This window comes from Pseudopodoces humilis, chromosome 2 (genome assembly GCF_049639895.1).
Source record: "Pseudopodoces humilis isolate 2021_Gansu_Grassland_sample_001 chromosome 2, ASM4963989v1, whole genome shotgun sequence".
NCBI lineage: Eukaryota > Metazoa > Chordata > Aves > Passeriformes > Paridae > Pseudopodoces > Pseudopodoces humilis.
Genome location: NC_142201.1, coordinates 87,212,510 through 87,231,826, shown reverse-complemented (window position 1 = coordinate 87,231,826; position 19,317 = coordinate 87,212,510). Strand labels below are relative to the sequence as shown.

Genomic DNA, 19,317 nt, shown 5'->3' with positions numbered 1-19,317 from the left:
CATCAGGCCTCTACACATTCCCTGGCATCCCTTCTCATGCAGCTCTCTGATCCCCTGGACCTTCCTCCACTTCCATAATCACTCTGACAGATGGTATCTTCACTTTCTTTTCAGTCTCTTCCTCCCTCCAAAACTCTTCTTTTCCAGGAACCCTTCATTTTGACACCTTTTCCTTCAAAAACACCAAGCTCAAAATTTTCCCAAGGTCAGTATTTTATGTGCTGAAGCACAACATCAGCTCCTACTTGGTGGTTCTGCCTCATATCTCTTTATTAATGTGTCAGTCTTTGGCCCAGGTGTTACCAAAACTTACAAGCAGCTCATAGTGGTTGCAGCTTTAAGTAGCAGGCTTCAAAACCCCCTCTGGGATGTGCTATTTCATGAAATCACACAAGACTCTCTTTACGTAGAACCTCCATTTCTGCAGAGGTGTAACTCTCCTAACAGAAGACACAGATTAATCAAACAAAAATTCTTTATTTTGACACCTCAAGGCAGTAAAATACAATTATACAAAAAAGATATACAAAAGTGGCAGTGATTATGCAACTTGATGCAATCCTACAGAAATTTAATCCATCAGAATGGACTGCTTCATCAATAAACCTATCTGTAAAATATTGCACCATTTCATAGAGGGAGCACTCAGGAAGACAGTGTTTATACTCCAGGGAGGTACAGGAGCCCATAAACTGGTATATTAGACTTCAGAGTAAGGCACCAATTGGCAAGTATGATTCTTGTTCTGTTCATCCCATTGTGTGTAGGATAAATGCAGGATACCTGTTAATGCTGCACCTTTGCCAGCTGGAGGAAACACAGCCTTCATTTCCTAGGCAGAATAATAGAAAGAGCACATGCCTAGTTTTCCAGCCTCCCTCCATATATCTTTGTGCTTCCTATTCATAATTCTATCCTGAAAAATATACTTTAAAAACTATACTTACATTTAAAAAAAGCCAGGAACTCTGCCAACTTAGTGCTACAAAATGGACTGAAGTGAGCTACCTGTAGTCTGTATGTAATCCAGTATCTCAGGATTTAGGGTCTACCACAAGAAGAGAACAATGCCCATCTCCCACATCCTATGGAGTGGGAGAAACTACAGTTGGACACAGCAGGACACAAATTATAACATGGTAAGACTGTGTCAGGAATTTCCATAAGAAGTGACAGATTACACTTTTAAATGATCATGGATTAAGAAAGAAAACTCACAGAACTGGACAATAATGTAAAACTCTTCCCTCTCATTTAAAAGGGAAGAAAACTGCAGTGATAAATACTCCAAGCAACACGCTTAGACCGTGAAGAGCTGCCTTGAATATTTCTGTTAATTAAAAAGAAAAAACATCCTCTTGTACAAGACTGTAGTTTCAGGGCTTCAGTTGTACAGTGCAATTTATAGACTCCTGAGAAGTTGGCGGACTGAATGTCTATTGTGACAAACAAGTACTATGGCAAACAAATTCCTCAAAAGGAATAGTCCATGCAGTTGCTCACTCTTGGGACCAAGGGGAGTTAATCTAGAATTTCTAGATTCAAAACTATTTCTGGAGTGTCTTATGCAGGCATATTTGTCTATGTGTATTTATGTGTCTGGTCATTTATATGCCAGGCATATATGTCTGTGTTTTGCTGATAATCTGGGATATCTTGTAGTTTTCTTGATGACTTGGCTATAGAAGACACGTAGAAAAATAGACTTTTAAGTGATCAAAACGTAAAGTGTTATGTACTGAGAACAATAACTTTGCATTTTAGAGAGGGGGAGGATTCTCCTTCATAAGGAGCCCTTTTCTAATGTGCACAGGAGTCGACTGTCCTGTATGAAGAATCATGCAGAAAGTATTTAAAATCATTAGAGTACAAGTGTAAGTAGCATCTTTTGACTGATTTTCCTTTCAGAAAGGCTTAACTTAAAAAAAACTGTACTAGCAGTCCATTTCCATTTTCACATTCACTTTGTTTACAAATGTCCTTACATCTCCTTCCAAAGGATGTTCCCACTTCTTTCCAGTTCCAATGCTGATCTTCTTTCCATCACTTTCTATACAAACAGAGCCAATTGGGATATTAGAATTTTAAACCCTGAACTGAGTCAGATTGCAAGGAGAGTTGCCAGTTGATTTTTGAAAAAGACGAAGAATTATACTGGCACTGCTTGCTTGCACATCTTATGTCACAGCTTGTAAGAGTGAAAACAGATATCCATGGTCAAAGTTCAGCTTTGGCAGTGTCTCTCTTCAAACAGAGCTGGCAAGGTTATTTTCCTGGTAGATAGCCAGGAAACAGGTAAAGGTCTCGACAGAGTGTGCTACAATATTCTGACATTTCCTTGCAGCGGTGAAATTCGGTGCCTGGGGCATAACCTTCCCGTTGCTTGATTTGCCTATTCACCTAGGTGTGAGATTAAGAAAAAAATAAATTTAAGTAACTGGAAGGATTAAAAGGACAGAAGAAAAATGTAATTTCTTTCTGTACTCATAGATAATTATGTTTAATGTATTAAGTAGCCCCCTAACTATAAGAAGGATAAAGAACTAGGGTGAAGTTCCACAGCAGCTCAAGTTGCTGTGGTCACACTGCTTTTTTCACTACTCCTTCCTCCACTTCTCAGTCTTTACCTTATATGAGTACTGGTGCTTTTGCAGCTATGTTGTCTACATGTTCAGGGAATTAATTCACCTGAAAACAAAAAGCTATTTCTATAGAAGAAAAGGAATTCTTGGCAAGCAATATGAACTCTACTTGCAAGTTCACTATGCAACCACACAAATGAAACAGAAGGAGTCAAGGAAACAGCATCTTTATTTGGGTTAAACTGCTGTGGAACTGTATATAAATAAATAAATAAGAACGAGGAAAGAATTGTAATTTTGCTACAAACCAGGCAAGAATAAGTGCTTTAATAGCACTAGATTAATCCTAGCATTTTGAAGCAATGGAAAGCCCTTCAAAAACCAGGAAGGAGTGGGAGAATAAATGCCCTCGTGCTTTACCTTCACCAACATGTCAGCCACATGAGTGTGTTGGGAGTCCTCTGCAAACACTGAGGTGAGAGCCTCGACGTACCAGGACCCACGCTTGGTGTTTCGCATGGCTGCAGTGCCTGGTGAGAGAGTGTCCACCATGAAGACTTTTGGGGAACACAGACACATGAAACCTCCTTATGCCCAACATGTAGAGGCCAAGTACCTTTCAGACAAGCGTATCCACAGATCATATCTGAGCATGTCGGCAGCCGCAGCTTCAGACTTTCTTCCTTGTTCGCATCACTTTCCTCACAGCCTGGAGAATCTGACCGTCCTTTGCCATCTCGTTGATCCACTCCCCGGTCTACCTCATCTGTGGTGCCAATAAACAAGGAGAGGGAGAAGAGGGGAAGAAATTATCCTGAATTACTGGATGTAGCTTTCCTGGAGTTCCTTAGTTTTGTCATCAGCAACGTCACAACTACTGTCAAGCAGAAAGTTTTTGCATTAGCTCTAGGCTTTCTCATCTGTTTTAAACTCATCTGAAAGTTCTTCTGCACAAACTAATGCAGATACCAACAACTGCTTCACCTGCTTAACCTAACCTGACTTTATCTGCATGCTGATTTCTGCTCCCACCTCTTCCTGTGCAGATCATGGGATAACCAATGAAAGCAGGGATGTTCCTGGCCGTTCTCCACCATTCATGGAAGGATTTGATGCCTAGCCACAAAGATTTTTTTTTCCACTCATACCTGCCCCAGAAATATCCAAAAATGTCTAGTGCACTTTGCAGTGCTAACTATCTATTTACTGCAGAACTCAAAGAAGAGCTGTAATTTTGGTTGCTAAGATCTACACCCAGGACATGCAAAAAACCTGGACCAAGTATCTCACCTAGTTCTAAAACCTGATTACAATACTGCTTGTTTCAACTAAAAGCATAAATTGTGCAGCAGAAAAACGCAAAATAATCTGACCCCAAACATGAGAGAGAACTCCAGCCCACGGAGATTAGTTTAAAACCTGGAGATCATTTAATGCCCTTTCCAGGATTCATTAGTATGTATTATGCAAGTGTAGATATTCTCAGTTGGTTTTCTACATGATGCAGAGTTTCCATTACAATCTCAACTAATTGCTTAGTGGTGGTAACTTTGATAGTCCAGCCACGTTGCAAGAAAATTAAAACTGCATTTTACGGATTTTCCACATAATTTTGCCTTTTTGTTTTCTTTTGTTCTAAGATGAGAACCTATTATTGTTACTTCCTAACAGCAGAATCAGAGTCTAGTGTTACGAGGTTTAAGTGTCCATTTAAGAGGCCTTCCTCCTAAGATGTTTTTCAATTTTTATTGCTAGCTCATGCCTAAATAATACATTTGGATTTCTAACCCTTCATCAGGCAGTGGCACAGGTGGCATCTCAATTTTGCGCAGAAAGCGGTCAGTTCATAAGTCAGCAACATTGCTCTTTTCCTCTAAAAAAAAAAAACGTGGGAGGGGTGTGATTGTCTGAAACAGCCTAGAATTAAAGTGTCCATAGCTCAGAATTTCATAATGGCTTCCATTAAGTTCCTTTCCTCATCTCTTCAGGGTAGCAATGCAAGTTTTTTTCATTTTTAACCACACTTTTTCATGTCTTTTATCACATTTCCCCAAATCCTTCCAGTTATCTGTCTTTTTAAAAATTTAGTGTACTGTTCACTGTGCATTTTATTTCAGAAGACTCAGGTAATTTTACAGTCAAACTCTATTATTCACACTGTCATCACCCCATTATGTATAAAATCAAAACTTTTTTTGATTAAAGCTTCAGAATTACACTTCAGAATTACACATCTTCCTCATGCATGTCTTCAAACACCACTCAGTCAACTTAACTAAAATGTGCAAAAGCACTAACCTCTAACTCACAGAGCCGCAGCCAGAGATCCATCTAGTCTAAATTGTATTGAAGCTCTCAGCTGTTCTGCCAATTAATTTAAATAACTGCTAACTACCTAGTTATTAGAATAATTGTTCACTCTTTAGAATCTACTGCATCAAACAGATATAAAGCAACATCAAAGTTTCATTTTACACCACATTGAAACTCTTCCCATTGTTTTCTGTTGCCACTGGCTTTTGATCCATGACCATAGGTGGACTACTAAACTTTAGTACACTCCTGCCAAAGGCTCTGTGGGAATTAGGACTGTACCATCAGTTCTTTATCTACCTTTTAAAAATGCATCATTAACAGAAGATAGAGCAGGCCTACAATGTAAGGTCAGAGAAGAAGAACTTACGCATTTCTCATCTTTTTCAACTAGTTCCAGCTAACTTGTATGGCACAAATGGACTGATTACTATTTGAAATTTGACAATACTATTTACACAGTCCTTTGAATGCTGTCTAAAGGATACACATTTTTTGCTGGCAATTCAATTACTTTCTAACTGGCTTTCCCCTCCAGCTATTAATCAAGGTTTAAAAGAGGTCAGACAAGGCAGGGGTTTGCCTTCTTTGCTGGCTTTTTATTAAATTGAGTTTTTCCTTCCAGATTTTCAAGTATCTGAATCCTCTGTCTATTGCAATATCCTAGTTCTAAAGCATCCTAAATAGCAAGCTTTGCCACTTTTCCTTAACTGCAACTTTTTTTGGAATACAAAGGCCAAGCTTGATTTTTTAGTCTTAACAGGTAACATTACAGTCAAATAAACATAATTACCTAATGAGGTCAGCTGAAAATTCTGGCTTATTACACTTATTTCCACCCTGAGTCTGCACATTCATATTTGTTCAAGAGTATCTAAATGTTCATTCCCATAAGGAAAGCAATCAGATTCAATTAATATTGCAAACATGCATGTTACAATATTCCCAAATGCTTAAAAGGATCAAATATTTCTGATCACCAAAATACTTCATGTAGACTTTGGGCTTTTCCCTGCATTGGGATTGAACAAGAGTAGAGACTAGAGGACAAACCATAAAGCTTGCTAAAAATGAGAAAGAAGGGAGACAACTGTGAGGAACAAGGGAAAAGCAGGGGGAAAACCATACACACCAGGAAAACTCCTCTATCACAATGGAGAAAAAGAAACTGTAAGACAGAGCTTCACTTTGGAATACCTGCAATTTCAGACTCCAAAAATACTTGAGGGAAAAATTTGATTATTAGCAGATATGAAAAGTAGTTAGTTACAGAGGTGTTTGTTTAGTTAGAAAAGGAAGGAAAAGGAATAGCAGAATTAAAAATAAAAGGTACACAAAGCACAGAAAAGAAGTCTGTAAGAATCATGAAAAGAGTTCTGTACAACATGTAAGAATTCAACAGCAGTATGTGGACAAGGTCATTTGAGGCTGAGAACAGGCTAAGGTAAAGAAAAAAGACAAAACCCCAAAAATAATTGGAACCAACTCTGACAGCTCAAGAGACAGCCACAAGAGACACAACACATGGAAGATCAAGAGAAATACAGGACCTCAGCAAGGCTCCAGTGCTAGTGTACTGCTCCATGCTGTGCTGCTATTCGTGCATCATGTGCCCCACTCCCCCTACTGCAGGCACAGCATGAGGAAGCCTCAAGGGATGAGTGGGATATGGCAGAGCTTTATGTCACTAAAGTGCTCTGGGGTCTGCAAGTCAATGCACACACCTCATGCAGAGCTAAAGACACTTACAGAGCAACAGATGCAGTGGCAGCAGCAGGGCAGAGGGAGGTGAATATGGGTCCCACTTACACCTGAGAGAAGCAAAGAGGAAAGTTGACAGCAAGTTGAATGTGAGGGTGTGCATGTGTGCAAAATGAGCCTTTAATGGCATGCCAAGTACATGGCTTTTAGTGTTTGGGCACTCACCTCCCCGGCAGGCCTGAATAAAGAACATTTTGGGCTTATTCTGGAGATTTGGGCAGTTTGCATTATCAAAGAGCTGGAAAACCTCCTGCAACTGAGAGAAGAAAGAGGAAATTTCTTCACTGTGGTCTTCTGTAAGCCAACCCAGTCTTACCTTGCTTCCCTGTATTTTATTACCTCATCAGTCTTGGTATCTTCTCCTTTATCTGCAAACTCAGTGTGTGACAAACACATCCCTTCTCCACCCTCTCCCCAGACCCATACTTGCTTGGGTTCATGCACTCTACCTATTTATACAGAGAGATGATTTCTCCTACTTGCCATTTTTCATTTTCTCACAGACCTCCCACAGACAGCCCCCTGCCCTTTCCTTCCCTCCAGCCCTTGTTTTTTCCTATTTTAAGAAATGTGAATCCTCAGTCTTGCATAATTTCTTGTTGTTTTTAACATTGTTAATTTCCTAGAGATAACCTACAACATGAGATCAGGACTCAGCAATATACCTCTAGCAGTTTGCCATCACTGCCATAAACCCCACCCTCCACACCATGGGAAGCCAGAGCTATAATGCAGGAATCCACATCTCGATGTTCTCGCAGCTTGGAGAATCTCTCCAATGAATTCTGCATCTCCTAGAACAGGGAAATAAAAGAAAAGTTCAATGCTTTCCAGACTTCCACAGGTAAAGTGAATCAATTTTCTGGGAAGAACACAAATGGCCCTCCTGTTACAAAGAAAACCCTTACACACATCAAATTTAACCCTTACACACATCAAATATACATGAAAAAGACCTATTCTACTTAAAAAAAAAAAAAAAAAAGAAAGGCAAAATATTCTTGTTCTTTTATGCAATATTCAGTCCTAAGTGTAACAGTGTGAAGCAGGAATCACTTAGGCCAATTTTGCAGAGGTTTTACACTGACACTGGAATCTGGCCTGGATATTGGAGCAACTTAACAGATACATACTTCTGGGACTTCAAGCATTCAGACATTAGTTTTCAATTCAAAATTTAAACTGGAAGACTTTGGGAACTCTGACAACACAGCAGGTGCAAATATCTTATATCAATGTTGCAAAAGCTCTGTTCTTGAATAGAACACTCTTTAACAGGTCCTGTATCACTTGAATTCATCGGGATTTAAAAGGACTAAGATCAAATGATGCTGGAGAGGACAGCAACTGCATTCCTAAGGAGAATGGCTTGATTATGTTAGTCATGGAACACAACCAATTTACCTAAGTGAAGCACATACACATTTTTAGCAAAGACTTAAAGAGCTGAACTGAACTACATGGATATTGGAAAACTGATAAATAGGATCCTAGTTGACATCATCAGTGACAAGAAAACATCACAGTAGCAAAGACTACATTAAATATTTGCAAAGTTTAACTTTTAGGAGAGTAGGACACTGGAAAAGTCTATCTAAAGTAAACTGAAGACTTTATTAATTTGTGCTTTTAACACACATGCCAGGTGTGGTCTCAAAATTCTTGCCCTTTGCACTAGGGTCAGACCAGAGTAATACCTCTTGTAGTCCTTTGTGATACTACTATGCATTGGAAGAGCTCAGCCTTCCAAGCTTTCTCATGTTGATCAGCATGAGAGCAGACATCATGTTTAGCCTTATTTTCTGTCCTTCAGTGATAATTCATATCTTCAAAGCTTAGCTAGGAACCAAAGGGAACCTCTTGAGACAACTATGAAACAAACTCTCAGCCACACCAGTTGTGAAGTACTGGGATCAGCCCCTTACCTGTGCAGTTTGATCACAAAAAACAGTGACTTGATACCCGAGATGCTTGAAAAGCATCTCCAGGGAAGCACAGTCCACGTCTCCCCCTGTGCGATATTCCAGGTCGCTCTCGCTGCTGAAACGGACATTGCTGAGGATCAGTGCTAAGCCTCGGGGCTCTGATGTCAGCTTGTATGCCTGAAAGGAAGATTAAAAATGGGTAAATTTAGACTACACAAGGAAATAATGGTGTGTTAGAATAGAACAGCTATCATTCCACACCAACTTGATATGCCTGTGCTTGCCAGCCTCCACAACTGACAATGCTACAATACTACTATTAATAAGTTAGACTGGCTTGCCTTATTCCTCATTTTAAAAGAAACACAGCTTACCCATTTCAAACTGTGAATTAGATATTGCTAACTTTTTCCCCTTTACTCACCTCAACAAGGCCCCATATAATTGTGTCACTCCCATCAAAGGAGAACACAATGTAAAATTTAGCTAACATTTTTAACTGCTGTTGGGAGCAGCGGGAGATGTAAAACAGCAATGAGTGCAATTGTAACAGCAAGGGACCATCAGCCACTGATCTTTAAAATTATGCAACTGGCAAAAGAGGTTAACAGGAAAAGAACTAATTTAAGAGGGGTGCCTTCAGATTAAGCTCCCTCTCTGTCCCTACCACTCTAACAACAACAAACCAATAGTAATTCACTTACTAACACTCCCGTAAACTGGAAGTAAAATTTAATAGCAAAGGACAATATCAAATAAGCTGTATCCAGACACAGATGTAAAAGGAGCTCAGTCAAGCTCACACTGGCACTGCTTATTAATCAAGTCATGCCCACAGGCAGTTCTAAAAAACCCCACAACAACAACCCCCCAAAAAACCAAACCCAACCCAAACAAAAAACAACACACAAACAAAAACTGTTTTGTTATACACAGAGCCTCTGACTTTGCATAACCCTAATGAAATATTTATCCCACAACACAAAGTAATTTTTCCTTAAGGCCACCCCACCACAATCTATGCTTTACAGACAGAATCAACAAAAAGTAATTAGAGTACACATATAATTTCAAACTGCAGCAGAAAGATTAGAAATTCAGATTGTTCTACCCACATGTAGAATTCTAGCACAGAATCCTGATCTGGTTATTAAGCCTAAGAACTCTGCTGGGTACAGTTGGCAATTAAAACAGCCAACTTTCTAGTTTAAAACAGTTCTACTATCTTAAAGTCATTTACAGGGTTTGTCATCTTACAGAAGATGAGGACATAGACAAATAAGCTTAGACAATAATACTGACAGCTCACAGAGAGCAATAGTAGAGAAGATATTTCACCAGGCTCTTCACAATCAAAAAAACAGAGGCAAAGATTTGTTAAGAGTTACAGAACTTCTCAGTATTTCGTGACACTTGTAAATGAGAACCACGTCAAATGGAGCATGACTGGTAACACCTTTCAGTTACACAAATAGCACAACCCTGATCTGCATCCCAGTGAAGCATTTCAACTCAATTTAAGTGGTACATGTTCAGCTGATAGATCCAAACATCTCATATGTCTCACATCTCAAGACTTCCTCTGCCAACAACTTACCAAGTGCTGATGATTGTGATAAAATTCAGGAGTGCAATACTTCACTGGAGGAACTAAGGGACCATCTCCATTATCCAAGGAATGTTCTATTGGTTCTGTGCAAAACCAAATATATCAATAAAAACAAAAAAATTCAGACACAAAGCTTCTGCATTAAGGTAGTAACTTGCAAATTCTGAGCTATATTCATTTATGCATATTTCATACCTCCAAAAATTTTGTTTGATCAGGGACTACTGACACAAAATGAAACACAGAAGAGAAAAAAAAGTACTATAATGGTATACTCATTTTATTTATTTTAACTGACAGCATTTATTTTTGCCTGTATGTGGGTTAGCCTTATCTAAAGCCTAGTCTAGAGTATGAAAACAGAATTCTCATCTAATTTAAGATCCTTGTGCTTTTTGCTGTTTTGCACAGTATGTTCTTACTTTCAGAGTTTGGCTGAAGAAATGTGGCTAGAAAATTTCAAACAGAATAGTTCTTTCCTTTCATAAAAGGCCTCCCATCCTGAACACATGCATAAGTGATCAAACGAGACAATTTTAACTTTCATGAAGTGCAAAGCCCTTTTCTTTTTTTCTCTGCCTCTGAACACCTTCCTCTGGATAACAGCAGATGAGGGGAATGATAATCAACTATCTGCCATTTGCAGACAAACACTCACTCCTCTGTACCGAAGAAACTGAGCTAATGGCATTCACGATCTCTTCTGAAATCCTCTTTCAGCCTTTTGAGGCATGCCTCTCCTGGTTGGAGGAACATATGCTCTAAAAAAATCAAAACAACCCAACCTAAAACCCTTGCACATAAATAAAAGTTTCCAAAAAGTAGGCACTTTAACACCAGCAAGAGCTCCTAGGAACCAGCATAAAGGTAAACCTGCAGTTAGGGAAAAAGTACTCCAGGCATTACCAGAGGCAACATAAAAACTAGCAAGAAGATTAATTCCAACAGTTCTTTATTAGACCAGTCCCCTGGTCTAAGTTGCAAATACATGTTAATGAAAAGCTGATTTGCTGCACTTGATAGAAACTACAGAAAAGCAAGCTGGACCCACATAACACATATAAGGCCTTAAACTAAATTTTTAAGGAAGTCTTGGTTAAGGAATACTGCCTGAAGTCAGTATCTTATCAGAGCGCTAGCTCAATGAAATTCGATTAAAAATCTTCAAGAAAACCTTTGCAAAATCTAGAATCTTACTGACGTACTGTTTTATGCAACTAAGCGTCCCATAAGAATAAATGAAGCTAACAAGAAATATGTATTGGCTGTCTCTTCCCAAATGCTATAAAGCACCCTCCTTGATCATAATGCAGTTTACTGTGAAGTTTGTATTCCTGGGATAAGCCAAGTGGTGGCAAGCTTATTTCTAGAATTGAATTAAGACAGTCTTAAGAAATTGGCAGGAGCCAACCAGGTAGCAAATCATGCACAACTCACCAAGCCAACGGGCTCTCTTTGAATTACAGGACTCTCTGGCAGGGTATGGAAGATCTGATTCATGACAGTGTTCAAGCTAAAAGACATCAATAAATCCATGAAAAAGAGTAGCATAAAATAGCTATTTTTTTTTCTCTATGGTACAAAGCTGAAGATATCATGGAAGAAAAGATACATGCATTTATTTACACATAAAAATGACTGTATTATGATGATAATAATAATAAATGACAGTATTATGGTCCACTTCCAAAAGAAACGTCATGACAAGACAGCAGCAGCACTTTCTATCAATGCAGGACTCCTCTCCTTTGATCATCTCCACTTCTACGCAAATCCTCAGTTTAGAATCTATTAGCTGGGGTCATCTTAGCTTCCTTGGTTTTAACAAAAACTTGATTTGTCTGTGATTCCTCTATTTTTGTTTGCTGGCAAAATTTCATTGTTTGCATAGTAAAGTAAAATTGAAACCAAAAAGTTAAAAGGGTAGTCTGATAAATTTTACTTTTTAGTAAGGGAATATTTGTCTAGAAGTATTTACTCTCCTTTCCTTTGTATAAAATATGTTAACTGAGAGTTTTCATCCTTGCCAAAGCACAAAGAACATGGAATCTTTACAAAATTCTTCCTTTAGTACAACACTAACTACACATAGTGAAAAGGAAAAAAAAAATAATAAAAAATAAAAGTATTTGTTTCCTTAAGAGCTTACTCAGACAATCACTGAACATGAAACCAAAAAAAGTTCAGAGAAAAAATTACTTTTCTTTCAATTTTTGGATCACTGATTACACATCCATTAAGAACTTGCTGGATGTAAAAACACTGCAGGAACCTTGTACAGCTCAACAAAAAGAAGTGCAAAGTCCTGTGCCTGGGGGAGATCACTCCCATCACCAATACATCCGAGGGGCAAACCAGCTGGGAAGCAGCTTGGCAGAAAAGGACTTGGTGTTGCCAAGTCAAACAGGAGCCACCAGTGTACCCTGGGCTGCACTGGAAGGAGTGATGCCAGCAGAAGAGATGAAGGGAGGTGATTCCTCATCCCTCAAGGCAAGCTCATTGATGTGTATGAATACCTGCAAGGAGGGCACAAGGAGGGTAGAGCCAGGCTCTTTTCAGTGGTGCCCAGTTACAGACCCAGAGGCCATGGGCACAAACTGAAACACAAGAGACTCCCTTTGAAACATCAGGAAATGCTTGTTTATTGTGAGGTGCCTGAGCACTGGAGGAGGTTGCCCAGAGAGACTGCAGTCTCCATCCCTGCAGATATTCAGAAACTGCCTGGATGTGACCCTGGAAGCCTACTGAAGGTAATACTTGAGCAGGGAAGTTGGAAGAGATGACTTCCAGAGGCCCTTTCCAACCTCTACCACCTTGTGATTCTTTATGAAAATTCTCTTCTTCCCAAGTTTCTTCCTCTCTGCTTTTACTAGAGCTACTACAAGTTTCAACTTGCAACAAAACCATCCTATCCTTTGTAAACAATTGAGTTTTTCCCATTTGATAAAGCTGCTTTTGTGCCCAAATCCATCTTATTTTTTTAAAACTGTTGTACCCTTGCAATCTCATGGCTCAGGTTGGACATTGTATTCAGGATCACCGCCTCCAGATGTTGCTGTTGGGTTTCTCGCAGAGCTTCACAGAAGGCCGAGAAGGCATTGGGGCCTCTCTTGGGCAGCAAATTGAGGAATTCCACATTTCGGTCAAAGCTCCCAGACTTGGCCTGAATCCAGAGGAAAAAAAAATTAACAAGTAACAAGTGTCAAGTAACACCTGACATAATTAACTTTAAATGAATCATCAGAACAACTTTTTCCTTTTTTTTTTTTATTTCAGAAAAACATTCCACCACTATGCTTAGCTGTGCTAGATCCATCATACTCTTCCTAGCTGATTCATTCACACTCCTCTGCTCCTATTTGCACAAGAGTGGGAGTACATGACAACAGAACAAGCCAACAATTCATACATGACCACACACAGTAATAAACCGTATTCTCTCTAAAATTTTACTGCCAGTTTCCATTGGAATAGTATCTACTTCTCTGAATACACAAAGTTGAAAATAATGCTTCTACTACTATTCAGTAGTTTATGTTGTCATGCAGATAGTCAAATCCTCCAGAAAACATTATGTAAAATACATACTATATGCAGTCAATTCTAGAATGGTATTTCCTATGTACAGATGAACACTTAAACCAATGAAGCAATATATATTAGTACATGTGGAAAAGTAACCATCAAAAAATGAAACAGTGCCAAGAAGTTCTAATTGTTAGAATATGAACAGGTATTTGCCAACAAAATGTATAATTTACACAATTATACCCTTCCCTAAACCACACCAAGAATCACATAACAAAATACTGGGTATCAGAAATAAATTTTATTTATTTGGAATTCATCCTATTTTTTAAATTTTCACTTAGATACAAGATCTCTCCTTTTGGTGGACGATTGGGAATAGCTGATAAGTTGCACAGAATTAAGGCCTAACAACACAGTAATCACAGAAAAATCAGAAAACAAAAGAGCCTTGGGGTGCATGTGTAGGTCTTCTGCTACAGAAGATATCAGCATCTGGTTTCATTCATAATTATCAAGCTCAATGTCAAAAATAGTTTGGTTTTGGCCCCAATGCATTGTTTGGGAGGATATTGCAAAATCTTGTTGACCCAATGTTTATGAACCTATTTATAATTTTAGATCTATATTCATTCATGACTGACTAAGAGCATTTATTTTTATCAACAGTGCTCCTTGACTTCAGTGTTCTGTCCTTTCCCTTATTTATGAAAGTTCTTTCTATAAATTTGTCTTGATTTGCTACAGGAAACAAGTTACTTTCTTTCATAAATGACCTCTTAACATTGTAAGTACCTTTTCCTATTCCCATAGGATTCTGAATTTTCTGAGTACTATTGACTAGAAGTACTGATAATAATGTCTTACTTGTGTCTTCCCAGAAATATGAAAGTACCTTTCTCCTGGTAACACTGCTCCATTAGTCCATTGAAAATAACCAGCTCCATGTACTTGTATTGTGCTGTAAATTCATTGAACTTTATTGTAACTAATAAAGTAAATTGACACTTGATTTCTAAAGTATCTTTTTCTTCCCTTCTAGAAGATCTGCAGCTGTTTTGGGACAAGCTAAAGGTAATTCATCTTTTTCACAGTCTATGATTCTAAGCCATAAATGATAGTTAAGAACACAAGCTGACCTCAAGGACCAGAACATTAGTTTTATTGAAAAATTTAAGAAATTTCCATAATGTTCATATTCTGCACTGCACAGCAGTCAGCTTTTGGCAGACTTCTTCCTTAATGCTTCCTTAAACACTCACAGGGCTGTGCCTCCTAATATGACTTCATCTTCAACATCACATTTAGGTTATTCTAAATAATGTTCAGCAAGCATTCAGAATAAGACACTTCTTTCATTTTATTTCCCAATACATCCTTAATTTATTTCTTTACCCTCACAGATGGGTTTGATAATCTGCATAACAGAAACTAGTTGTAAATAAATTCTGAATTAGTCCTATTACACACCCGCAGAATCCAAAGAAAAAGCATATAATTGACAAACATCCTAATCAAATTTACATCACTTGTCAAAACCAGTGACCCCTTCATTACCGTCTAGTGACCAACAAAGTATTGAAATCTCTGTATCTATACAATCTCAGTCTTTGATTACAGTACAGAGTACTCATTTAAAAAGCAAGAAAGCTCCTGCTACCATATCTGCAATTTTAGAAGTCCATCCCAGAGCTCTGGAAGAACATCTGAGGCTCCAACAAGAAGGCAAGTAGATGTTGGAGCTTGCCTTAAAAACAGCTGTTTCCACTGTCCCACTTCATTTCCACCATAATTTTTCCTTTGTGTTTGAAATCCCCCTCTTCTGGGTTTTCACCTAGATAATTATAGCATCATTTTCACCACAGTGAAAAAAAGTAAACACAATTTTTTTCTTTACTCTTTATTGAAAGTGTATACAGTAGAAAAAAACTCTCATGGTTTAGTATCTTTCTGAATGACCCAATTTAAATTCAATACCGTCAGATCCTACTATCTCCCCACATTTCACACATCAAAGGAAGCAGCTTCTATTTACTGATTCTTCTCCAGTGTTGCACACCTACAGACTCTCTACTTTTCATATTTCTTGTGAGCGCTTCACCCAGTTCAACCACCTTTGTCTTCAGTGGCTCTTCCTGCAACACACTCCCTCTTCCATCTTTTTCTTACTTGTGGTAAAGTTTCAGTACTGGTTTGACACCTCACACTTGGAAAAAATGTCATGCTTCATCTCCCTGAGCTCCTTGATTTATTTCACTTCTCTTAGATTACAGAAATTTATTTAAGTTCTCTATTTCCAGAACCATTTTCTTCTTTTGTTTAGCTTAAATCAAGCCATCAGGACCAGTGTAACTGTTGTGTTTTTAAGAAAAGATGATTTAGAACATAACTATTTACCCAGATCTTGACTTCCTGACTTATTGGGGGTGCAGGAGGATATATATAGAACCAGTCAGTTATAATATCCAGGACAATCTATTCTCTTTCATCAGAAAATGGCATTTGGCTCCTCCTGTTTCCATTAAGGTACTGATGATCAGCATCACGATACATTTTCAATAACAGGCTACTTAACAGCACTTCTAAGACCTGTGCTCACATTTGCCAGAGACAGGAAGAATATTAAAAATTCACAGACCTACTACAAGAAAATGAAAGCCAAAGTGTTTTCCACTTGAACAATTTTTTTTTAAAATGCACTTTACTTTTTCTCCACAGCACTCCTACCTCTAGGACTATCCAGTAAATGGTCCCTTCATTTCTATCCTTCTAGTACATTGCATATTTTGCAATTGCAGCTTTCCTTCTACCTCTGCCATATTTTAATTTTTGTTGCAATTTCCGGAGCAATACCCTGCAACAGTAGTTCAAGTCACTCTTGTTCTGTTGCTCAGGCTGCTACTGCTATTTATACATATTTAAGCTCTTAGTTAGGTGTGTTTATTGTATTAGGCATAGTTTTCCCACTAAGCTATCACTCTTTACCATCCATCATTACTTATCCATCATAACACCTTTCTCCTTACTGATAATCCATTACTAAGTATTGTTGCATTCCCTTTTACTCGTATCTGAAGGGGAAAGTTCCTTTAGGCTTCTTCCCTTCTGTCTCAGTTTAATACTTTTTAACTACAACAGCACCTTGCCAAAAAGAGTACTTCCCCTGTCATTACCTTACATTTGAGAGGATTTTGTTTTTCCTTTTCTTCCCTTATCCCTGCTCCCCCTTTGGTGACAAACTGCAAGCCATCAAAAGCCCAGTCCAACTCACCATCCACACTTCAGCAATGCTGTTGCTTAACCCCTGTGGGCTGCTAAGCATCAGATGCTCAGTTACTTCCTCCCCAAGTGGAACAGTGGGGAGAATCCAAAGAATTAAAGTGAGAAAAGTTGAGACAAAGATGGTTTAAGAGGTAAAGTAAAAGCCACCCACACAAAGCAAAATAAAGAATTCATCCACTACTTCCTGTTGGCAGGCAGTGTTCAGCCATTCCACAGATTCCCAAGGACAGCGGGGCTCCATCACTCACAATGGTGACTTAGAATCACAGAATATTCTGAGTGGGAAGGGACCCACAAGGATCATTGAGTCAAACATTTAAGTGAATGGCCAATACAGGGATCACACACAAGACCTTGGCATCATTAGCACCATGTTCTGCCACTCAGAGTTTCCCCTTCCTTCCTTCTTCTTCCCCTACCTTTACATGCTGACTATGACACCAAATGGAGCGGGACATCCCTTGGGTCATTTGGGGTCAGCTGTCTCGGATGAGTGTCCCCCCCACTTTCCCCAATTTCTTGTGCACCTCCAGCATTGTTGGTGGGGTGGGGTGAGAAGAAAAGGCCTTGGCTCTGGGTCAGCACTGCTCACAATAACTAAAATACCGCTACATTACAACACTGTTTCCTGCACGAATCCAAAACACAGTCCCATACCAGCTACCATGAAGAAATCAACTACTTCAGCCCAAACCTGGAGAAGTCCTTGATTCATTCTCTGGCTTGCACTGTTTCACCGTTTTTGTATCTTTGTTCTCTTCCACTAGGGATTGGAGCTATTTCAGGTGAGACTGCCTGGAGCACCCACAATTCAGCAGTAACATCCTTGACAGGCCCCATGAGGCACCTAATATTATCTTTGCGTCACAGTAAGCAAAGTGATTCACATTATCTTTGACAGTGACTCAAAATTAATCAGAAAGTTATTTCTTCACCGCTATCAAAATCTTAGCAGTAAGACCTGACGTGCACCTGACGTGCAGCTTCAACCACTTCCTTTCCAGTCTGCTTTCTTTGGAAATCCTGCATGTCCATCCTGCACAGTGTTCTGTGCATTACCACCTCTCTGGGAAAAATCCCAAGCTGTTTCCAATAACTTCTCTCTACCCACTGCACAGGGAAAGTAAACACGAGCCTACAAACAAACAGCATTTGCTATTTAACAGTGAACCTAGAACACTGCAATGTGCTTCATGCTATTTACAAAAACATAATGAAGCACAAATTATTCATATGGAAGATGCCACAGCGAACTGGTACATAACACACTCATTCACTTATTTTCACAGTATCGTTTGGAAATACATACTATTCCTGCTTTTTCATTTGGAAAAAAAAAATATAAGGGCAAAATTACAATAAAGGACTGGAAGCCACCATCCGATCCACAAAGCGCAGCCTGCTGCAGCTGCACACCAGAACACAAGGAATCTTAGAGGAAATGCGCTTTTTCTTCCTAAAAAAGCACCTTGCAGCTCTCCTGCACGCTGCAACCAAACCCCTGCAGGTCCTCTGAGCGCAATCGCACTGAAACCTGCAGGTAACAGGTGAGTTCCTTCCACGCTGCCTCTGCAAGGAAAGACACCGAGCTCAGCCAGAAATAAAGCTCAACACGCGATAATACCTGTATCATTTCCACCATCTCCGCGGTGATGATGTCCTTCTCCACCATGTGCTGCACCAGCACATTCAACACCAGCTGCTTGGCCAGCATCACCCGATTCTTCTTCAGCGCTTCTTGGTGGCACCGCTGCATGCCGCACGCCGCCAGCATCCTGGGAGGAGCGGGGACACCAGGGCCGAGCGCCGCGGCAAGGAGCCACCCGCGTCCCCGTCGCGGCTTTCGGCTCGGGGGGAAGCGGCGGGACCCCGCGGGCCGCGGCCGCCGCCTGACGACGGGCGGGTGGGCGGAAAGTATGGCCGTCCCTCCCGCCTTTTCCCGGCGGCCCCCGCGATTCAAACGGCGGGACGCCCTTCCCGCCGTCACGTGACCGCGGCGCGCGGGACGCGCTTTCCCGCCTCTTCCTGCCCCGGGCTGGGGAGCGGCCCCTCAGGGAGTGCGGAGCCGGGGCACGGGCTGGGCCTGCCGGGAGGAGTACCGGGGGTGCGGCTTTCCTGGGAAGCCTTCTTTTTGTTTTCTTCTTTTTTTTTTTTTTTTTTTTTAACCTATTTTAGTTTCTTTGCTTTTTACTATTTTAGTTTTAGTTTCTTTTGCCTCTGCTGAGATGGGTTTCTGCGGAAATCAGCTACAGTCAGAAATGACAACGTGCTTGTAATTAAGAGGGAGCAAGAAATGGAGCTCAGGGGATGTGCAGAG

At 39.8% G+C, this 19,317-nt stretch overlaps 1 protein-coding gene across 1 annotated transcript; it reads right to left on the bottom strand.

Annotated features, from left to right (window-relative positions):
- Positions 1–457: 457 nt before the first annotated feature.
- On the bottom strand, positions 458–18,914 carry CASP2 (caspase 2). Its single transcript, XM_005523809.3, has 10 exons — positions 18,625–18,914; positions 13,186–13,353; positions 11,628–11,703; positions 10,179–10,273; positions 8,582–8,758; positions 7,322–7,450; positions 6,822–6,912; positions 3,199–3,348; positions 3,003–3,112; positions 458–2,400 (listed from the first exon to the last, which is right to left on the bottom strand). The coding sequence occupies exons 1-10, from the start codon at positions 18,772–18,774 to the stop codon at positions 2,266–2,268; spliced, it is 1,281 nt and encodes a 426-aa protein (XP_005523866.1). The 5' UTR covers positions 18,775–18,914; the 3' UTR covers positions 458–2,265.
- Between the last annotated feature and the right edge of the window lie 403 nt (positions 18,915–19,317).

Coding starts and splice junctions, on each gene's coding strand:
- CASP2 (XM_005523809.3), bottom strand. CDS start 18,774: ATGCTGGCGGCGTGCGGCATGCAGCGGTGCCACCAAGAAGCGCTGAAG. Junction 10,274..11,627: donor AAAGAGAGCCCGTTGGCTTG/GTGAGTTGTGCA, acceptor GGTTTTGCACAG/AACCAATAGAACATTCCTTG. Junction 3,113..3,198: donor TGGATACGCTTGTCTGAAAG/GTACTTGGCCTC, acceptor CTCTCTCACCAG/GCACTGCAGCCATGCGAAAC.